General features: G+C 44.1%; 1 protein-coding gene across 1 annotated transcript; it reads left to right on the top strand.

The window, feature by feature from the left end:
• Nucleotides 1–7,602: 7,602 nt before the first annotated feature.
• On the top strand, nt 7,603–7,842 carry LOC311586340 (dolichyl-diphosphooligosaccharide--protein glycosyltransferase subunit TMEM258-like; the record flags this gene model as incomplete). Its single annotated transcript, XM_084762302.1, has 1 exon — nt 7,603–7,842. The coding sequence occupies one exon, from the start codon at nt 7,603–7,605 to the stop codon at nt 7,840–7,842; it is 240 nt and encodes a 79-aa protein (XP_084618428.1).
• Nucleotides 7,843–15,643: the final 7,801 nt, after the last annotated feature.

Here is a 15,643-nt window from a genome sequence, read left to right as displayed (position 1 = left end):
AATGACTGTTGAATATTCCATCTTAAAAAGAAGAATATGTATCCATCCCGCATCCCACATGAAGGCTGGGAGGCCATTGAAGAAAAGGGAGCAGAGAGAATGTACGGACAGAGAATAGAGAGGAGGAATTCAAGGAACCACTGAGTCCTAGATGTGATATGGTCATTGCACAACTGTACTCAAAGCAGCTGTGGTTGTCTCGACAAGACCTGCACAAGATGGGGACTGCGGACTTTCAGTCGTAGATGAGGAAGGGGCCCCTGGGTTCCACGACCCCTGACAAGCTACTGGCAGTTAGTGACTGGTGAGGGAGGAGAAGCAATTTTCTTCAGTTTTGTAGCCACTGGTAAGCTATCCATGCTCCAGGAAATAGTCTCCACCCATTCACGCTTGTGCAAGAAACCCTGATTAAACTCAGCGGATTATAAGCAAACAAGCAAACAACAAAAAAGACATCAAAGTAGAAAGAAACTTAAGAAAGATTTGTTTAAAATAACAAAAAATACATGGAAGTAGAAAGAAAGTTAGGAAACATTTGTTTAGAAAAAGGGGGCTTAAAAAATAAAATAAAAAAAGAAAGAGAGAGATAAAGGGGCTGGAAATAACCAAAATATATTGTATACATGTTAAAAGAACAGGTGTAATTTCAAAACAAATAAGAGCAAAATAAGTAAATAAAATTAATTTTAAAACAAAAAAAACCTTAAAGGCCACAAAAGATCTAGCTTACACTATCAGCCTGTGTTTCTTCCTGTACATGAAGATTTGGTAGCCAGGATTTCACAGTTTCCAGCTAACTGTGGTTTGGGAAATAATTTTATTTCATCTTGTATTAGGCAGTTTTCTGTCATTATAATGATATGCCTGAGGCACATTATTGAACTTATAAAAAAATGAAAGACTGATTTGGAGTCAAAGTTCTGAAGGTTCATCTCAAGAGTATGTGGTCCCATGGCTTTGGGTCTCTGGGAATAGTGACATATCTTGGCAAGAACGTGTGGTGGAGAAAAATGCCCACCTCATGATCTAAGATGTAGAGAGAAAGAGGAAGAGGTGAGGCCTCTTCAGTCTCCTTTGGCCGAATGCCCTCAGTGATTGAAGGGCCTCCCCTAAGCACCAGTGTAAAAGCATCCAGGCCACAGCAGCTTCCCATAGAACTCAGGCCTGCCTCCTGTGGAAGGCCACATCACATGGAGGTGGGGAATGCTGTATCTCTTTGTGCCAATCAGTCAAGCCTTGACTATTCCAGGAAACTGTTTTCCCAGGAAGGTCACAGACAATGAACCTCCCATTGCTCTAACCTGCAAGGGGACATAGAATGGATATAGCCTTGAACTTATTGTCCATCTACAACATGACCAATCCACAGCCCATGGACCCCATGGGGCTCAAGAGAACTATTAACACAGCCCTACTGTCTTAGTTAGGGTTTCTATTGCTGTCGTAAATAAAGCAACCATAGGCAACTTGGAAAAAAGGGTTTAACTCATTACTTTTTATAAGTTCATCGTTCAGGGAATCCAGAACAGGAACTCAAGGCAGGAACTGAAGCAGGGACCGTGGAGAAAGTCTGCTTACTAGCTTGCTTCCCATTGGTTCCTCAGCCTGCTTTCTTATACAAAACAGGACCACCTGCCCAGAGGTGGTCACCACAACCCAGGCTTGCTCACAGGCCAGTCTCACGGAGACATTTTCTCAACTTAGGCCCTCTTTTCAAATGACTCTAGCCTGTGTTGAGTTGACATAGATACCAACACAAAATCAAGACCTTACATGAAATACTGGGTTTTTCCAAAACAAACAAATAAAAATTGTACCTTGATTGCACAGTTTTCCAGTTTCACAGAACTTGATAGACCAGAAACCTATGTTACAAAATCAAGAACCTGCCTGAAGTTCTTTACCACACTGCTGATCCGGAAGCTCTGGCGGGAACAGGTGTAAGGGTCATGGCCAAGCCCAGGTGAATCATCTGTTCATCCTTGTACCCTCTGTCGATGCATTTGAGGTGCCTTATGCCAGACCCACAAATCTGCAGGCTCTTGCTCACTACAATCTAACTCTTTAGAAGTTTTATACACCAGACACACAGTTGGGAGAAGCTTTCTAATGACTTCTTACAATTTTTCAAGTGTCATCAACAAGAAGTTTGCCACCAAGTCCCTGTTGGAAGGAAAGAGCTTTGTCATTAGTTTCACTTGAGTCTCTGCTGTCAGTGGGTAATGAATGCGGGTCATTATCACAGTGGCTCCTGGCTGGCTGGCCTGTCTGCTAATGACTTGTTCTGCTCTCAAAGAGAAGGTTGGGTGGGCATGGATCAGGCAGGCTGGCACGCAGGGGATTGGGGAGGGGAGAGACTGATTTCAGGATGGACTTCTGCATACAGAGGCCTTAAGTTGCAGTCCCATGCTGGTTGACTGGAGCCAGGTCCCTCCAAGTGAGTCAGAGCTGGCTGCAATTCATTGAGTTCCTTATCCACAACTCACTCTGCTCCCTCAGACTGGAGTCTGTACTGTAGCCAGGGTGGTTACCCCAAACAGAGGTGACCTTTACCTCCAAGGCTGATCATACCGCAGTTCTTTACCTAGGACTTTAGACTCATCAGGGAAGGCAATGACCAGCCGTTCTTTTTTTGTTGTCACTGAGAAAAGGCCTTGTTTTAGATGCTGTTCTATTGCTGTGGAGAGCCACTATGACCACAGCAACTCTTATGAAGGAGAGCATTTCATTGGTGCTGGCTTGCAGTTTGTGAGATTTAAGTCCATTCTCATGGGGCGGGAGCATGACAACGCACAGGCAGACACAGTGCTGGAGAAGCAATTGAGAGTTCTACATCTGGAGCTGCAGGCAGCAGAAAGACCGAGACACAGGGCCTGGCTTGAGTTCTTGAAACCTCAAAGCCTTCCCCCTAGCGGCACAGTTCCTCCAACAAGGCCGCACCTCCTAATCCTTTCAAATAGTGTCACTCCCTGGTGACCAAGTACTCAAATCTATGAGACCGTGGGGGCCAATCTTATTCAAACTGCACAGGCCTTATGTAGCACCGGCTGGCCTCAAACTCCCCTTTCCTCTACCCTTACTCCCGAGGTGCTGAGATCGCAAGCACATGCCACCGTGCCTTACAGTGATCTGTCTTTTGACCCAAGCACTGAGTGCTGGAAGCTGCCTTCACCCATCTACCCACCCCTCAGGCCTTCCTGTGCTGCTTCCTTCCTAGTGCTCAGTGCTCAGTATGGCTTTCATGTGCCTTCCTTGCATTGTCTACCCATCTCCTAAACAAGACTGCCAACTTCCTATAGACAAAAGTAGGCTGACTGTTCCTCTTCTTCAAAATTCAATGCATGAGGCTTGTGGGAAGACTATCTAGAAGCCTAGGAACAAGGACCTGGGATAAGATGTTATCAGACTGTGTGATGCTAAATAAAGCTGAGAGCTCTAGTTCACCTGAGAAGACCCATGGCTCACCCCTCTGCATGACCAACAACCTACTTCCCAGCTCCAAGGTATACAGGAAGTGAGAATTCAGTTCACCTTTGAAAGGTCATGAGGACCATAGAACATTCTGGGTTAACCCTAAGTCCTTCCTGTTCCCCCAAGCAGTCTCTAGAATGAGCAAACATTGTACTGCCTCCAGGATGACTCCATCTATTCTCTACCTATCGATCTATCCATCCATCCATCTCTCTATCTCTCTATCTATGTATCCATCAGTCTATTCATCTATCCATCCATCTATCTATCTATCTATGTATGTATGTATGTATCTATCTATCTATCTATCTATCTATGTATCTATCTATCTATCTATCTATCTATCTATCTATGTATCTATCTATCTATCTATCTATCTATCTATCTATCTATCTATGTATCTATCTATGTATCTATCTATCTATGTATCTATCTATCTATCTATCTATGTATCTATGTATTCATCTATCTATCTCTCTATCTATGTATCCATCAGTCTATTCATCTATCCATCTATCTATCTATCTATCTATCTATCTATCTATCTATCTAGCATCTCCTCTACCTACCCATCCAACCATCCCATGCCCCGCCCCACACTTGATAAAACTCAGTCAGCAGAGAAGTCAGAGCCTCTCCTCCCTCTCGGTGTCCCTCCACCACTACCCTCCAGAGAAGCTCCACAACTCTTGGTCCACCTTACCCCTCCCTGAGCCCAGCCCTGGGTGGAACAACCTGGATCAGGCTCGGCATATTTCAGAAACCTCCAACTGCCTTTCAGAGCAAATCTCTGAGCCCTCCCATGAGCCTCTGAAAGGACAGGCTTTGGTTGCCTTCAGGTCACACCCAGTGCCTCGGGCTATAGAACGGAGCACTCAGGACAGAGTGCTCAGGTGTCTCTTGCTTCTCTCAGTCTGCACACTTTCATCCTCCTGAGCCCTCCTACACCCCCCCTCCTTCTCACTCTTATCCCTCTATTTACCTCCCACCACTGTACTGTCACATTCAAGATCCCTTGTTCCCCCCAAAGAAAACAGCTGTCTTTTCCTTATCTCTGAAAGCACGGGGCATTTGGGGAGTTTTCATCCCAGAGTCTCTTTGAAATAACAAGGTAAATTCACTATGTACCCTGCCTCAGTATGTCCCTGGGCTAAGAGTGGCTTTTCTGTTGTCATGGGGAGCCCATCAGAGAAGAGCACTAAGAGTTTATAGCCAATTGAAAGTCTATTTAAAATGGCTGAGTCTCTCTCTCTCTCTCTCTCTCTCTCTCTCTCTCTCTCTCTCTCTCTCTCTCTCCTCTCCACCACCTCTTCCTTCTCCACCTCCTTGTCCTCCTCCCCTTCCTCCTCCTCCTTCTTCTTTTTGCTTGTTTGTTTTTGAGACAGGATTTCTCTGTAGCCTCATAGGTCCTGGACTCGGGTTTGTAGACCAGGCTGGCCTTGAACTCACAGTGACACTCCTGCTTCTGCTTTCCAGAGTACTAGGATTACAGGCTAGGCTCACAACCAAAATTATAGAATGCAGGACCACCTGTCCAGGGATGGCCCCACCCACAATGGGCTGGGCCTTCCTCCATCAATCACTCATTAAGAAAATGCCTTACAGGTTTGCCCTACAGGCATCTTTTCAATCAAAGAACCCTCCTCTCCAAAGACTCTAACTTGTGTCAAATTGGCATAAACTTGGGAAAATAACAGGTGCTCAATAAAACACTCTTGTTAGGGAAAACCCTCCCAGTAGTTAGGAGAAGGAGGCTGTGCTTTCTGGTGAAAAGTGTTTTGTTGTTGTTGTTTGGTTGGTTTGGTTTTTTGTTTGTTTGTCTGTTTGTTTGTTTTAGCTCTGATGAGATGGGCTGTGTTCAGGGTGGTCTGGCCACAGAGCTCTTGAGTTCTGGGTTCTGATTCTGGGAAGAATGGTTGAAACCTCTGATAGCTGACCCTGAAGCAATTTGGTAGATTTTGAGAAGGGACACTAAAGAATAGATTTCAGGTGTAAACATCAAAATGTTCATTAAAAATTGCTGGAGCCTTGCCAGAGGTGGTGGCATATGCCTTTAATCTCAATACTTGGGGCGGCAGAGGCCAGAGGATCTCTGTGAGTTCCAGGCCAGCCTGGTATACAAAGAGAGTCCAGGACAGCCAGGGCTACACAGAGAAACCCTGTCTCAAAAAAAACCCTAACTAAACAAATGCCAGAGCCTTAATATTAGTTCTTCCACCTCAAGGAAGATGTATAGTTTTTCTTTTTTAGAGAGTTCCCAGGAAACATCCATTCTTCCATAGACACAAACACAAAGGGGGGGGGGAGGCTAATGAATGTATATATTGTTTAATCCAGTAATAGCAGGCCTCCTTTATGAAATATACCATATATATCCCATTATCCTGTAATAAACCTTTATGAACTCACTGTTTTCCAAAGCAAATGCATCACCAACTTCAGAGCTACCGTAAGCCTTGTGTTGAAAGGTTATATTCCTGAGAAATTAAAATGGGCCCTGTAGTGAACTAATTTGGCATTTCAGGAACCGTTTCTTCCAAACAATGAATGTCAGGGAAAGCGGAAGACGTCCCTAATTAATGCTCAGGAGCCAAGAACAGAACAGACTCATTCTCACCTACGACCAGTGCTTGAGGCTGATTAGTCAGATAAACAGGTCCACCGAGTAATAAATATTCTGTCGCCTTGTCTATTTTCTCTTTCCTGAGAAAGGCAATCTCCAATACTGCGACTAACAAACAAAATAAATGGAGGCGCTAGGGGTTGTTTTCCAAGCCATTTGGCCATGCTTTGTGACCTATGGTTCGGCTCAAAGGAAAACTAAACAAGAAATGTGGGTGTTCCAGGTGATGGGGATGTACAAAAGCTTGGAGTTGGAAGGGAGGAGGGTGGGTTGCAGGGCCAGCACCAAAGGGAACGGCTGGCAGTCTTTAGATCTTTAGGAGGAGGCTGACAGCTCAGAGGAGCTGGTCCTTTGTGTGTGTGTGTGTGTGTGGTGGGTGGGTGGGTGGGGGGTACAGTGTGAGGATTCCACCCTCAGTGCAAATCAACAAAGGGGTGGACACTTGTACTGTCCAAGGAGCTGACCTCTGAAGGAGCGGACTGCTTGGAAATGGTTGTGGGCACTTGTGTTTAAAAATGAGACAGTGGGTGTGAGTGATGACTCTCGGGTAAGGGACACGGTGATTTCCCATCATAAGCTTCCTGGGTTCTCTTTGGCCAGATAAAGGCAGGCACCTGCTTTGCAGGGATTCTGTAAACACAGAGAGAGGATCTATATACATTGGAGAGTACCCAGCACTTGTACCCATTAGTGATTTACTCTACAACGTCCAAACATCTTTTCTTGTAACCATAGCAACTGCACTGTGAGCCAGGCTTTATCATAATTAGTTAAATTGTGAAGCCTTTACTCCTTATGAAGTAAGGTTATCTTTACCTTATAGATGGGGAAGCTGAGGTTCAGACAGGATAGACTGACATGCTCACACTGACACACCAACCAACTGTGGAGCTGAGGTGTGAACCCAAAAAAGCCTGCTTTAGTCTTCTCATATCCACAAAACCATTTGTCTCATTATATACAAATCATCCACTTGAGTCTTAAAACGATTGCCAAGGCACACGCGTTATTGTCAACATGATTTTTTTAAAAAAAAAAATAAGGGATGTTGAGATAGAGTCTGACTGAATTGTCCTTGGCCAGTTAGCTAAGGAGAATCCAAGCCAGAACAAACTTAACTGCAGCTTGTGCGTGCTTTAATTAATTGCAGGTCTGCTCAAAGTAGTATGGCCCCCACTCTGCCTCCAGGTATTCTGTCAGCATCCCTCTCCTCCCAGTCTGGTGCCTGACACACATCTAAACTACCTAAAGGAAAGGCTCTTGGTAGCAAGATTCTCCCAGAGTCCAACAGGCTCAATTCACCTGATTAGATTTTACAGAGTTTTGTTTCTACTCACATCATATCCGCATATATATTCACACCTAATGTTTACATACAGTATTTAATAATAACCTGGTATCCAAATGAATTTGATCTTCAAAAGAAACAGCAGAGAGAGAAAAAAATCTCAAGAACCAGAAACAAGTCTTCCCGTGGCGGACCAGTGATTTAGCCACTGCGGGGCAAAATGGAGCTGGAGGCCGTGAGGAGGTACATCAGCCCGGTGACCCCGGCTGTCTTCCCACACCTGCTTGTGGTACTTCCGGTCATCGGCATGTTCTTTACCGCCTGGTTCTTCGTTTACGAGGTCACCTCCACCAAGTGCACACGCGACATCTACAAAGAGCTCCTCGTCTCCTTGGTGGCCTTGCTCTTCATGGGCTTTGGAATCCTGTTCCTCCTGCTCTGGATTGGCATCTATGTATGAGCCCCCAAGGGTACCCACCAGGAAGCTCACTACGTCCCTGCTTTTGTAAATTAATTTTTTACCATTGCTATACTTGTCCGCCTGCTGTTTCCAATAAAGGCAGACATATGAAAGAAAAAGAAAAAAGAAAGAAAGAAAGAAAGAAAGAAAAGAACCAGAAACAAGAAATGGCAGATGAAATCTGAGTACGTGTTGGCAGGCAGATATCTATCTGAACCTGGGAAGTATGCTTTCTGGCAAGATAGAATTATTAACTGCTCTAGCCCCTGGACAGGGAGAAGCTTACCCAGGATCCTGTTCATGTCACTCACGAGCCACAGCTATGAAAAGCCAGATGTAGAACCCGCTTGGAGTCAAGTGTGTGGAGAGTGGTACCCTGACTGTCTGCCAGCCTCTCAGTGTGACCTTACCTACTGCATGTTCAGGGCTGGGTCAGCCACACAGTACTACCTGCCACTCTGACTCTACAGTCAGAAGAAACACTCTGGATGTCACTAATCAGGCAGAGGACCACTGTGACCTCAGTCATGCTGAGAAACAAAGACCACAGCTTCTTTGTGCAAAAATGATCCACCCTTACACCTTTCTCTAGTGGCACCCTGCTGACTTTAGAGTGACCCACCAGACAGCAGAAAGAGGCCAGAGCTGCTGGCACTTGTGAAGTCACCAGCCTTTTGATCAAAGAGAGCCCTTTGGAATGAATTTGCTTCCAAACTTTCATGATTTCCAGTGACGTGCATAAGAAAAAAAGAAAGAAAGAAAGAAGAAACAGTGAAGACACAGCACTGTGACTACCCAATAAGATCATACCTATTTCGAGGTAAATATTTCTAATGACTATGTTTCTTAAAAACAGATCACAAATGCACATGTAAGTAAAATCCTCAAAAACTTACAAGTTCAAAAAGAAAACATGACCGAACTTGTCAAAAATGGCAAAAACCAGAAAGTTGTTACCCAAGAGCAATAACAACAGCAAAAAGTGATAAAGAGATTTCCCACACGGAAATAGTTTTCTCCTGGCAAATGAAAAGGAAAGCCGTGTTGTCTTCACGTACAATCTATTCTTTTTTGTAGCAGTGTTCCTGCCTCAGTTCTGATTTGTGTGACATTCACACAGCTGCTCCCACTCAGCCCTCACTGTGTGTCTTTAGCCTGCAACTTTCACTCTGGTATTATTTTTTTTGGGGGGGGGTGTAGAGGAATACACATAAACACCATATAATTAATATGCTCTAGCTGGTTCTTGGATTGTCCTAAAGATTTAATTTTTAAGTGTGTGTATGTATTGTGTGTCCATGTGAGAGTATCAACATATGACTGTAGGTGCCCGCAGAGGCCAAATCCTCTGGAGCTGGAATTAGAGGCAGTTGTGAGCCTCTCAAATTGGGTACTAGAATTTAAGTTCTGGCCCCGTACAAAAGCAGTAAGTACACACTCTTTACTAATCTGCCATCTCTTCAGTTCCTGATTCTTGAATTTTAAACATTTTTGTTTGTTTTGTGCTTGGGGCCTTAAACATGCCAGGCCAGTGCTACCATTGAGTTATATGTTCATCCATATATTATAATTTTGTTTGCTTTTATCTTTTTTTTAAGGGTCTCGTGTATCCCAGGCTACCCTGGAACTCTTTATGTACCTCCACTTTCCAAGTGTTGGGGCTACAGGCATGTGTCACCACAGCTGCTTTACGAAGAGCTGGGAACCGAACCTGGGACTTTATGTATCCTAGGCAAACATTCTGCCAACTGAGCCTTATCCTCAGCCCCCGAGATTACCTGTTAACAAGATTTTCAGATTGTCTTTTAATTATTATATTGATGCATTAAAATTGTTACTTTATCAATGTTGAGGAGGTGACTCATCAGTTAAGAGTACTTATAGTGCAATTGTGGGGACCAGACTGCAGATCCTAGCACCCATGTCATGTCAGGGGGTTGTTCTCACATGCCCATAACCAGGCCCAAGGAGTCTGACATCCTGTTTTGGCCTCTGAGGGTATGTGTACATGTGTACATATACTCACATTGACATATATGCACATAAATGAAGTAAAATATATTTTAAGAGATTATGATCTTATTATTTTTTAAATTTGTCTTAAAAACAAAAATTAAAGTTTGTCTCATTTGTTAATTTTTTATATTTTACTCTGCTATGTGCACGTGCACATGCGTGTGTGTGTGTGTGTGTGTGTGTGTGTGTGTTAATATTCCATTTACTTTTCCCTTGATGTCTTTGAAGACAGCATTTTAGTTGGCTTCATTATCTCGGCAACCTTCTGCAACTGTTTTTTTAATGGTTACTTTAAGGATTGTGGAATGTACCTTAAATACATCAAGCTGTTAATTTGAGTAAATACTGAATGACTTCAGATAAAAATGCAAGAAGCTAGTGCAGTATACTTTTCTTTATCCCCACATATGTCTCAACACTGCTGTCTTGCAAATCTCAGCCACGGATAGGAAAGCCAGTAGTAACTGTGCTATGATATTAACTTTACTAAGTCATGTATTCTTAAAATTGTTTCCCACTTACCAATTTTGTGCACATTTTTCCTACATCCATACATGTATGCCTGATGCCTTCAGAGATCACCAGGACAAGAAGTCGGATTCCCTAGAACTGGTTTTAAGGGTGATTGTGAACCACCACATGGGTGTTGGAAACTAAACCAGCAAGTGCTCTTAGCCACTAAGCCACCTCTCCAGCCCCAAAGCCATCTCAAAGTAGTTCTTAAGTAAAGAGAAGCTGTAGAAAGAGATCATATCTAATGCACTGATACTTCTGAGGCATCTGTGCTGCTCTCTTGAGCCTGAAGAAACATCTGCACTGTCCCTTTGCTGTATATCTGCTGCCTGTGGCTGGCAGTGACTTTTTCCCAGGCCCTGCTTAGCTGAACAAGTGTAAACTTGCCTTCATTTGTGGAAGAGAGAGCCACTGTGATTGGATTGCTGAACTCACAGGATTTGAGGGGGGGTGGTGTTTGCTTTTTGTTTCTTTGCTTTGTTTGATTGAACCATTTGAATAACTTGTTAAGAAGCCAGTCATTAATAGGCCAGTGTTCTTCTGTGTAAAGTGAATTGTATTTTCAAGACTGTCACCTTTATATTTTTAAATTACATTTATCTATTTATGGGGTGGCATGTGCATTGTGCGTTTGTAGGCCAGAGAACAACCCTGGGGTAGGGGTTAGTTCTCTTACCATGCCAGTCCCAAGGATCGAACTCCGGTAGTCAGGCTTGAGAGCAAGCCACCTTTAACTGCTGAGCCATCTTATCAGCCCACGATTAATCATTTAGCTTTGGTTTTCAACAATTTGACTATGGTGTGCTTGAGGGACATTTTCTTTAGACTGTTACTTGAAGTTTGTTGAGGTCCTCAAATCTCTAATATTTCCCCCACATTTAAATCGTTTCTTCTAATAAATGTTTTTCTTGCCTCTCTCTTATCTTCCCTGGGATTCCAGTGCACAGATGCTAGTCCACTTCATATGGTCCACAGGACTCCGAAACTCTATTTTTCTTCAATATTTTCTCTCTTTTTCAGAGAAGGGCATGTTTATTGATCTGTTGTCACATCTACTGAGGGCGCTGATATTTCTAAAGTGCAGCTATACCCAGTTAGGTGATTTTCATTCTGGTATTGAGCTGTTTGCACCAAAATTTTTATATCGTTTGCACTTCTCTGTGGCGTTTTCCATTCACGCGAGGCATATTTTCTCCATTATTTATGTGCGTTTTCTTTCAGTTCTCTCAGCCTACACATCCCTGTAGCTTTGAAAGACCAGTCTGCTGAATCCAAAAGATGACCCAACTCAGTCGGGTTCTGTTAACGTCTTTTCTTCTGGAATATAGACACGATGCTCCTTTTCTTGGCAAGTTTCGTGATAATCGACTGTGCTGTAAACAATGCGCATGCGTGTGATCATGGGCTGGGTCCTCCCGGCTTATTGGGTATGTTTGGATTCCAACTGCGTGCGCTCTCGGTCTCCCCATAGGAGGCAGCTGTGAGACCCACATGGATACCCTCTCTGCTTGGGATGTTGGTACCACTGGCCTCTGTGCTCACACAGCTGGTGGTCAGACGGGCTGTGGGAGAGGTGAGGTTCCAGCTCACTCTCTGACCCGTGAGTCCTCCCCTCTGCAGGTACTGGGCTGGCTTTGAGCTCCTTGCTCGGGCATTTTGGCTCCATTCAGACTCAGCTTTCTGCTCTGCTCCTGGGGAATGCTGATCTCTGTCTACACAGCTTATCCACGAAAAACTCCCTTCTTTCTTTGCCCTCTGGCTGCTTTTTCATGAGTCCCTGGATGGGTCTCCCCCATGCCTTTGCTCTGGGTCCTCATCAGAGGTTGGGACTTCGTCACTCAAATTCATTCTCACCCACTTGATGTGCTCACAAAACTGTGATTTCTGTCTCCTTATGAGCCTCTGCCCAGTTCTGAGGGCTCATGTCTAAGAGGAAAATCACCACGGTTCCCCCCAGCTTCTGCATCTAATGGGGTGAGGGCATCCCTGTTGATGGAGCAGAGAGGCTCATGATGCTATCTTTTCCCTGTGCAGCTGTGAAGTTAAGTTCCTCTGCCTTCTGTGTGCTCTCTGGTGAATCCAAAAGATCTGTTGTTTTATTTTATCCCAGCTTTTCAGCTGCTTTCTCCGTGGGCTCACATGACCACTTCCCTGCCTGTTACAAACTGAATGTTTGCCTACTCTTCCAGATTCACACATCGTAGCCCTCCCTCCCTCCCAATGTATTGGGGTGAAGAGCTGGGTCTTGGGGAGTAGTTGGGCCACAAGGGGCAGTGGTCTTGATGGTATTAGCACCTATGCTGAACTTTCTGTCATTGATAGTCTACCTGACCTTAACACCCTGAGGGGAAGGATTTATTTTGCTCACTGTGCCAGAAGTTGTGGTCCCTCATACTGGGGAGGGCATGGCAGAGCTGAGCAGCTGGAATCACGGCTGCAAGGGAAGAGCAGGGATTCATCCTTTCATGCCCTTCATTCTGCTAGGACCTTAGAGATGGAGCCTCTTCCATGAAGGGCAGGTCTTTTCCCGACTTAGCCCTTCTGGGGATGCCTACATGGACACAGCCAGAGGTGTCCACTACTGATTTCTTAGGCACTGCTCAATCTAGTGAGGTTGCCAATCAGAACTAACCACCATAGGCTCTAGTTAAAGAAAAGGAAATAGCTCCATCTCCTCCATTTTCCCCATCTGGGGACACTGAAGAGACATAGTCACCTGTGGCTCGGGGGTGGGGGGGGGGCCCTCACCAGAACCTAAGCACACCAGCATCTGGTCTCAGATTCCAGGCTCTGGAATGGGAGAAGTAAATCTTGTTGCTTAGACTTTTCTGGTATATTCATTCTGTGATAGAAGCTACTCTGAAACCTTAAAAGTATTTTTCTAAAAATGTAGATAGATAGATAGATATTGTATGTTCTTAAGTATTTAAATATCACTTGTTTGTTCTGTATGATGTCACTTATATGTCGCATTAGTGTGCGAATGTGGCCTGTAGAGATGGCCTAACAGTCATGAGTGCTTGCTACTCTTCCAGAGGACCTGAGTTCATCTCCCAGCACCCACATCAGGCTGCTCACAACCATCTTAACTCCACTTACAGGGAGCTCATGGCCTCTTCTGGCCTCCATGAACACAGATGTATTCAGGGCAAACACCCATATACATAACAGAAAACAAACTACGCAAGTCTTCTTTAAAATTACAAGTCTATTACATTATATCGAAGTGTCCACCGTCTCTCTCACATTCTGGAAGGGACTGACTAGATGTTATTCATGCAGAGACGCAGCCAGTGATGGTTAACGAGGTGCCACAGGAAGCAAAGGAGGAGATGTATTTATGACAACCTAGACTGAGCTAAAGTTTTATGTATCTATTAGGTACCTTGGTCAGTTATGCTTGGAGGAATATTCATTGACTTCCTGTTACGTTTATCTCTCCATGAATGATAAGCCGTTGGCAGTCATGAGGGCCCCATGTTATTATAGTCCCATCTTCCTTTTTCTCATATTTCCTGGAGTTTACATTTTATGCATGTTGAGGCTAATGTATATTTTATGCACAACAGTACTGGTATTCGTTCATATTATTTTATATATAAAGGCCTATGACAGTTATAGCCTCATCCTTCAGTGAACCTCCATTGTGGTAAAAAAAAAAAAAAAAAAGACTCCTCAGTCACTCTTTCCGATAATAAACTTTTTATTAGAGTTTCTGACCCTTAACCCAATTTCAGTTATTTAAAACCCAGTCTCTGTGCTCCTTTCCTGGCACCAAAGTATGAGGAAGTCTAGAGTTTGGCTGCAAGGTCTCACAAAGGCTTGTGGCAAGATGGCCATCACTCTTACGTCCTCCTCGGTTCCTCTTTCCCAAGGCTGGAATGCATGCCCTGCTCAGTGCAGACACTCAGAGCACATGGACAGCCTGGCATCACTGTTCATCGTGGGCTCATATGACCTCTGTTCTTTTTCCCCAGAGACACTCATATTTAAGACTGGGGCCTTTCTACAAGCCAAGTATGGAACTGTGATAGGATGCCACATAAGTCTCCAGGGTCAGACTTAGCTCCCCATTGCATCTTCAGCACCTGGTCCAGGTTCGGTATTTGTGTTGTGCTGGTTCAGTTTTCAAACACAGCATGGCCACATCAGATGGCCTGGGGGAGAAGCAAGCATGGATGCTTTAAAACTTGTAAGCTTTCATACCTGTTAGCATTTAGGCGTCTGCCTTTAGGTTGCTTAGCAACCTCTGATGTCATCGCCTGCTGCTGCCAGGTGTGTGTGTGCCAGATGCCCTTCAGTCACCCTGTCCATTCTAAATCTAAATAATACCTGACAGCCAAAGAGAGACTATGCCTTGAGTCTTTTTAAATGTACAGAGAGGAATAAAGAGATGCCTCAGCAAATAAGAATGTTTTCTGCTCTCCCAAAGGGACCCCAGTAGGTTCCCAGCACCCTCATAATCACCTGTAACTCAAGCTCTGGGGAGCCAATGCCCTCTTCCGGCTTCCATGGGCATCCATAATCATCTCTCTCTCTCTCTCTCTCTCTCTCTCTCTCTCTCTCTCTCTCTCTCTCTCTCACACACACACACACACACACACACACACACACACACACACTCACTCTCTATATTGTACATACAGAAAAATACCGACAAATACATTTTTAAGATGCAGAACAGTGCTGCTGGCACGTCTAAGTGTCAAAATGTCTCCTCTTTGAAGAGTTCAATGCACACTCATCTCTATGTCTCCCTACTGTTGGGCTGAAGTTATGAAATGATATTGTTTATTGATCATTTTGGCCACTAACATTCTACAATAGGGTCCATTTCTTCATCAAATTCTCCAACGAAGATCACTAGGAATATACAAGATCTTAAAACATGAGATAGGTGGGTATCATGTGTTTTAAGAACTTTCAACATCACAACTTTTTTTTTTCCTCTAAGATACTCTTTTTCAGATGATCCAGTGAAATTATCTGATGGGTTTAAATCAGTAGTTCTCAGCCTGTGGATCACAACTCTTTTGGCAAACCTCTCCTACTCATAACAAATGCAAATTACAGTTATGATGTAGCAACGAAAATAATTCTATGGTTGGGGGGGCGGTCACCACCACAACACGAGGAGCTGTATTAAAGGGTCGCAGCACGAGGAAGCTTGAAAACCACTGGTGAAAACAGATTCATCTTTTGCTCAGTTGATTTCTTCTCATTTTGCTATGGCTGCTCATTTCATTGACCTAGAAAGAAGTTACACAGCTCT

The sequence above is a fragment of the Acomys minous genome, assembly GCF_964271855.1.
Source record: "Acomys minous genome assembly, chromosome: 2".
NCBI classification, from domain to species: domain Eukaryota; kingdom Metazoa; phylum Chordata; class Mammalia; order Rodentia; family Muridae; genus Acomys; species Acomys minous.
Note: the sequence above shows the minus strand (reverse complement) of the source record. Positions and strands in the feature narration are given on the sequence as shown.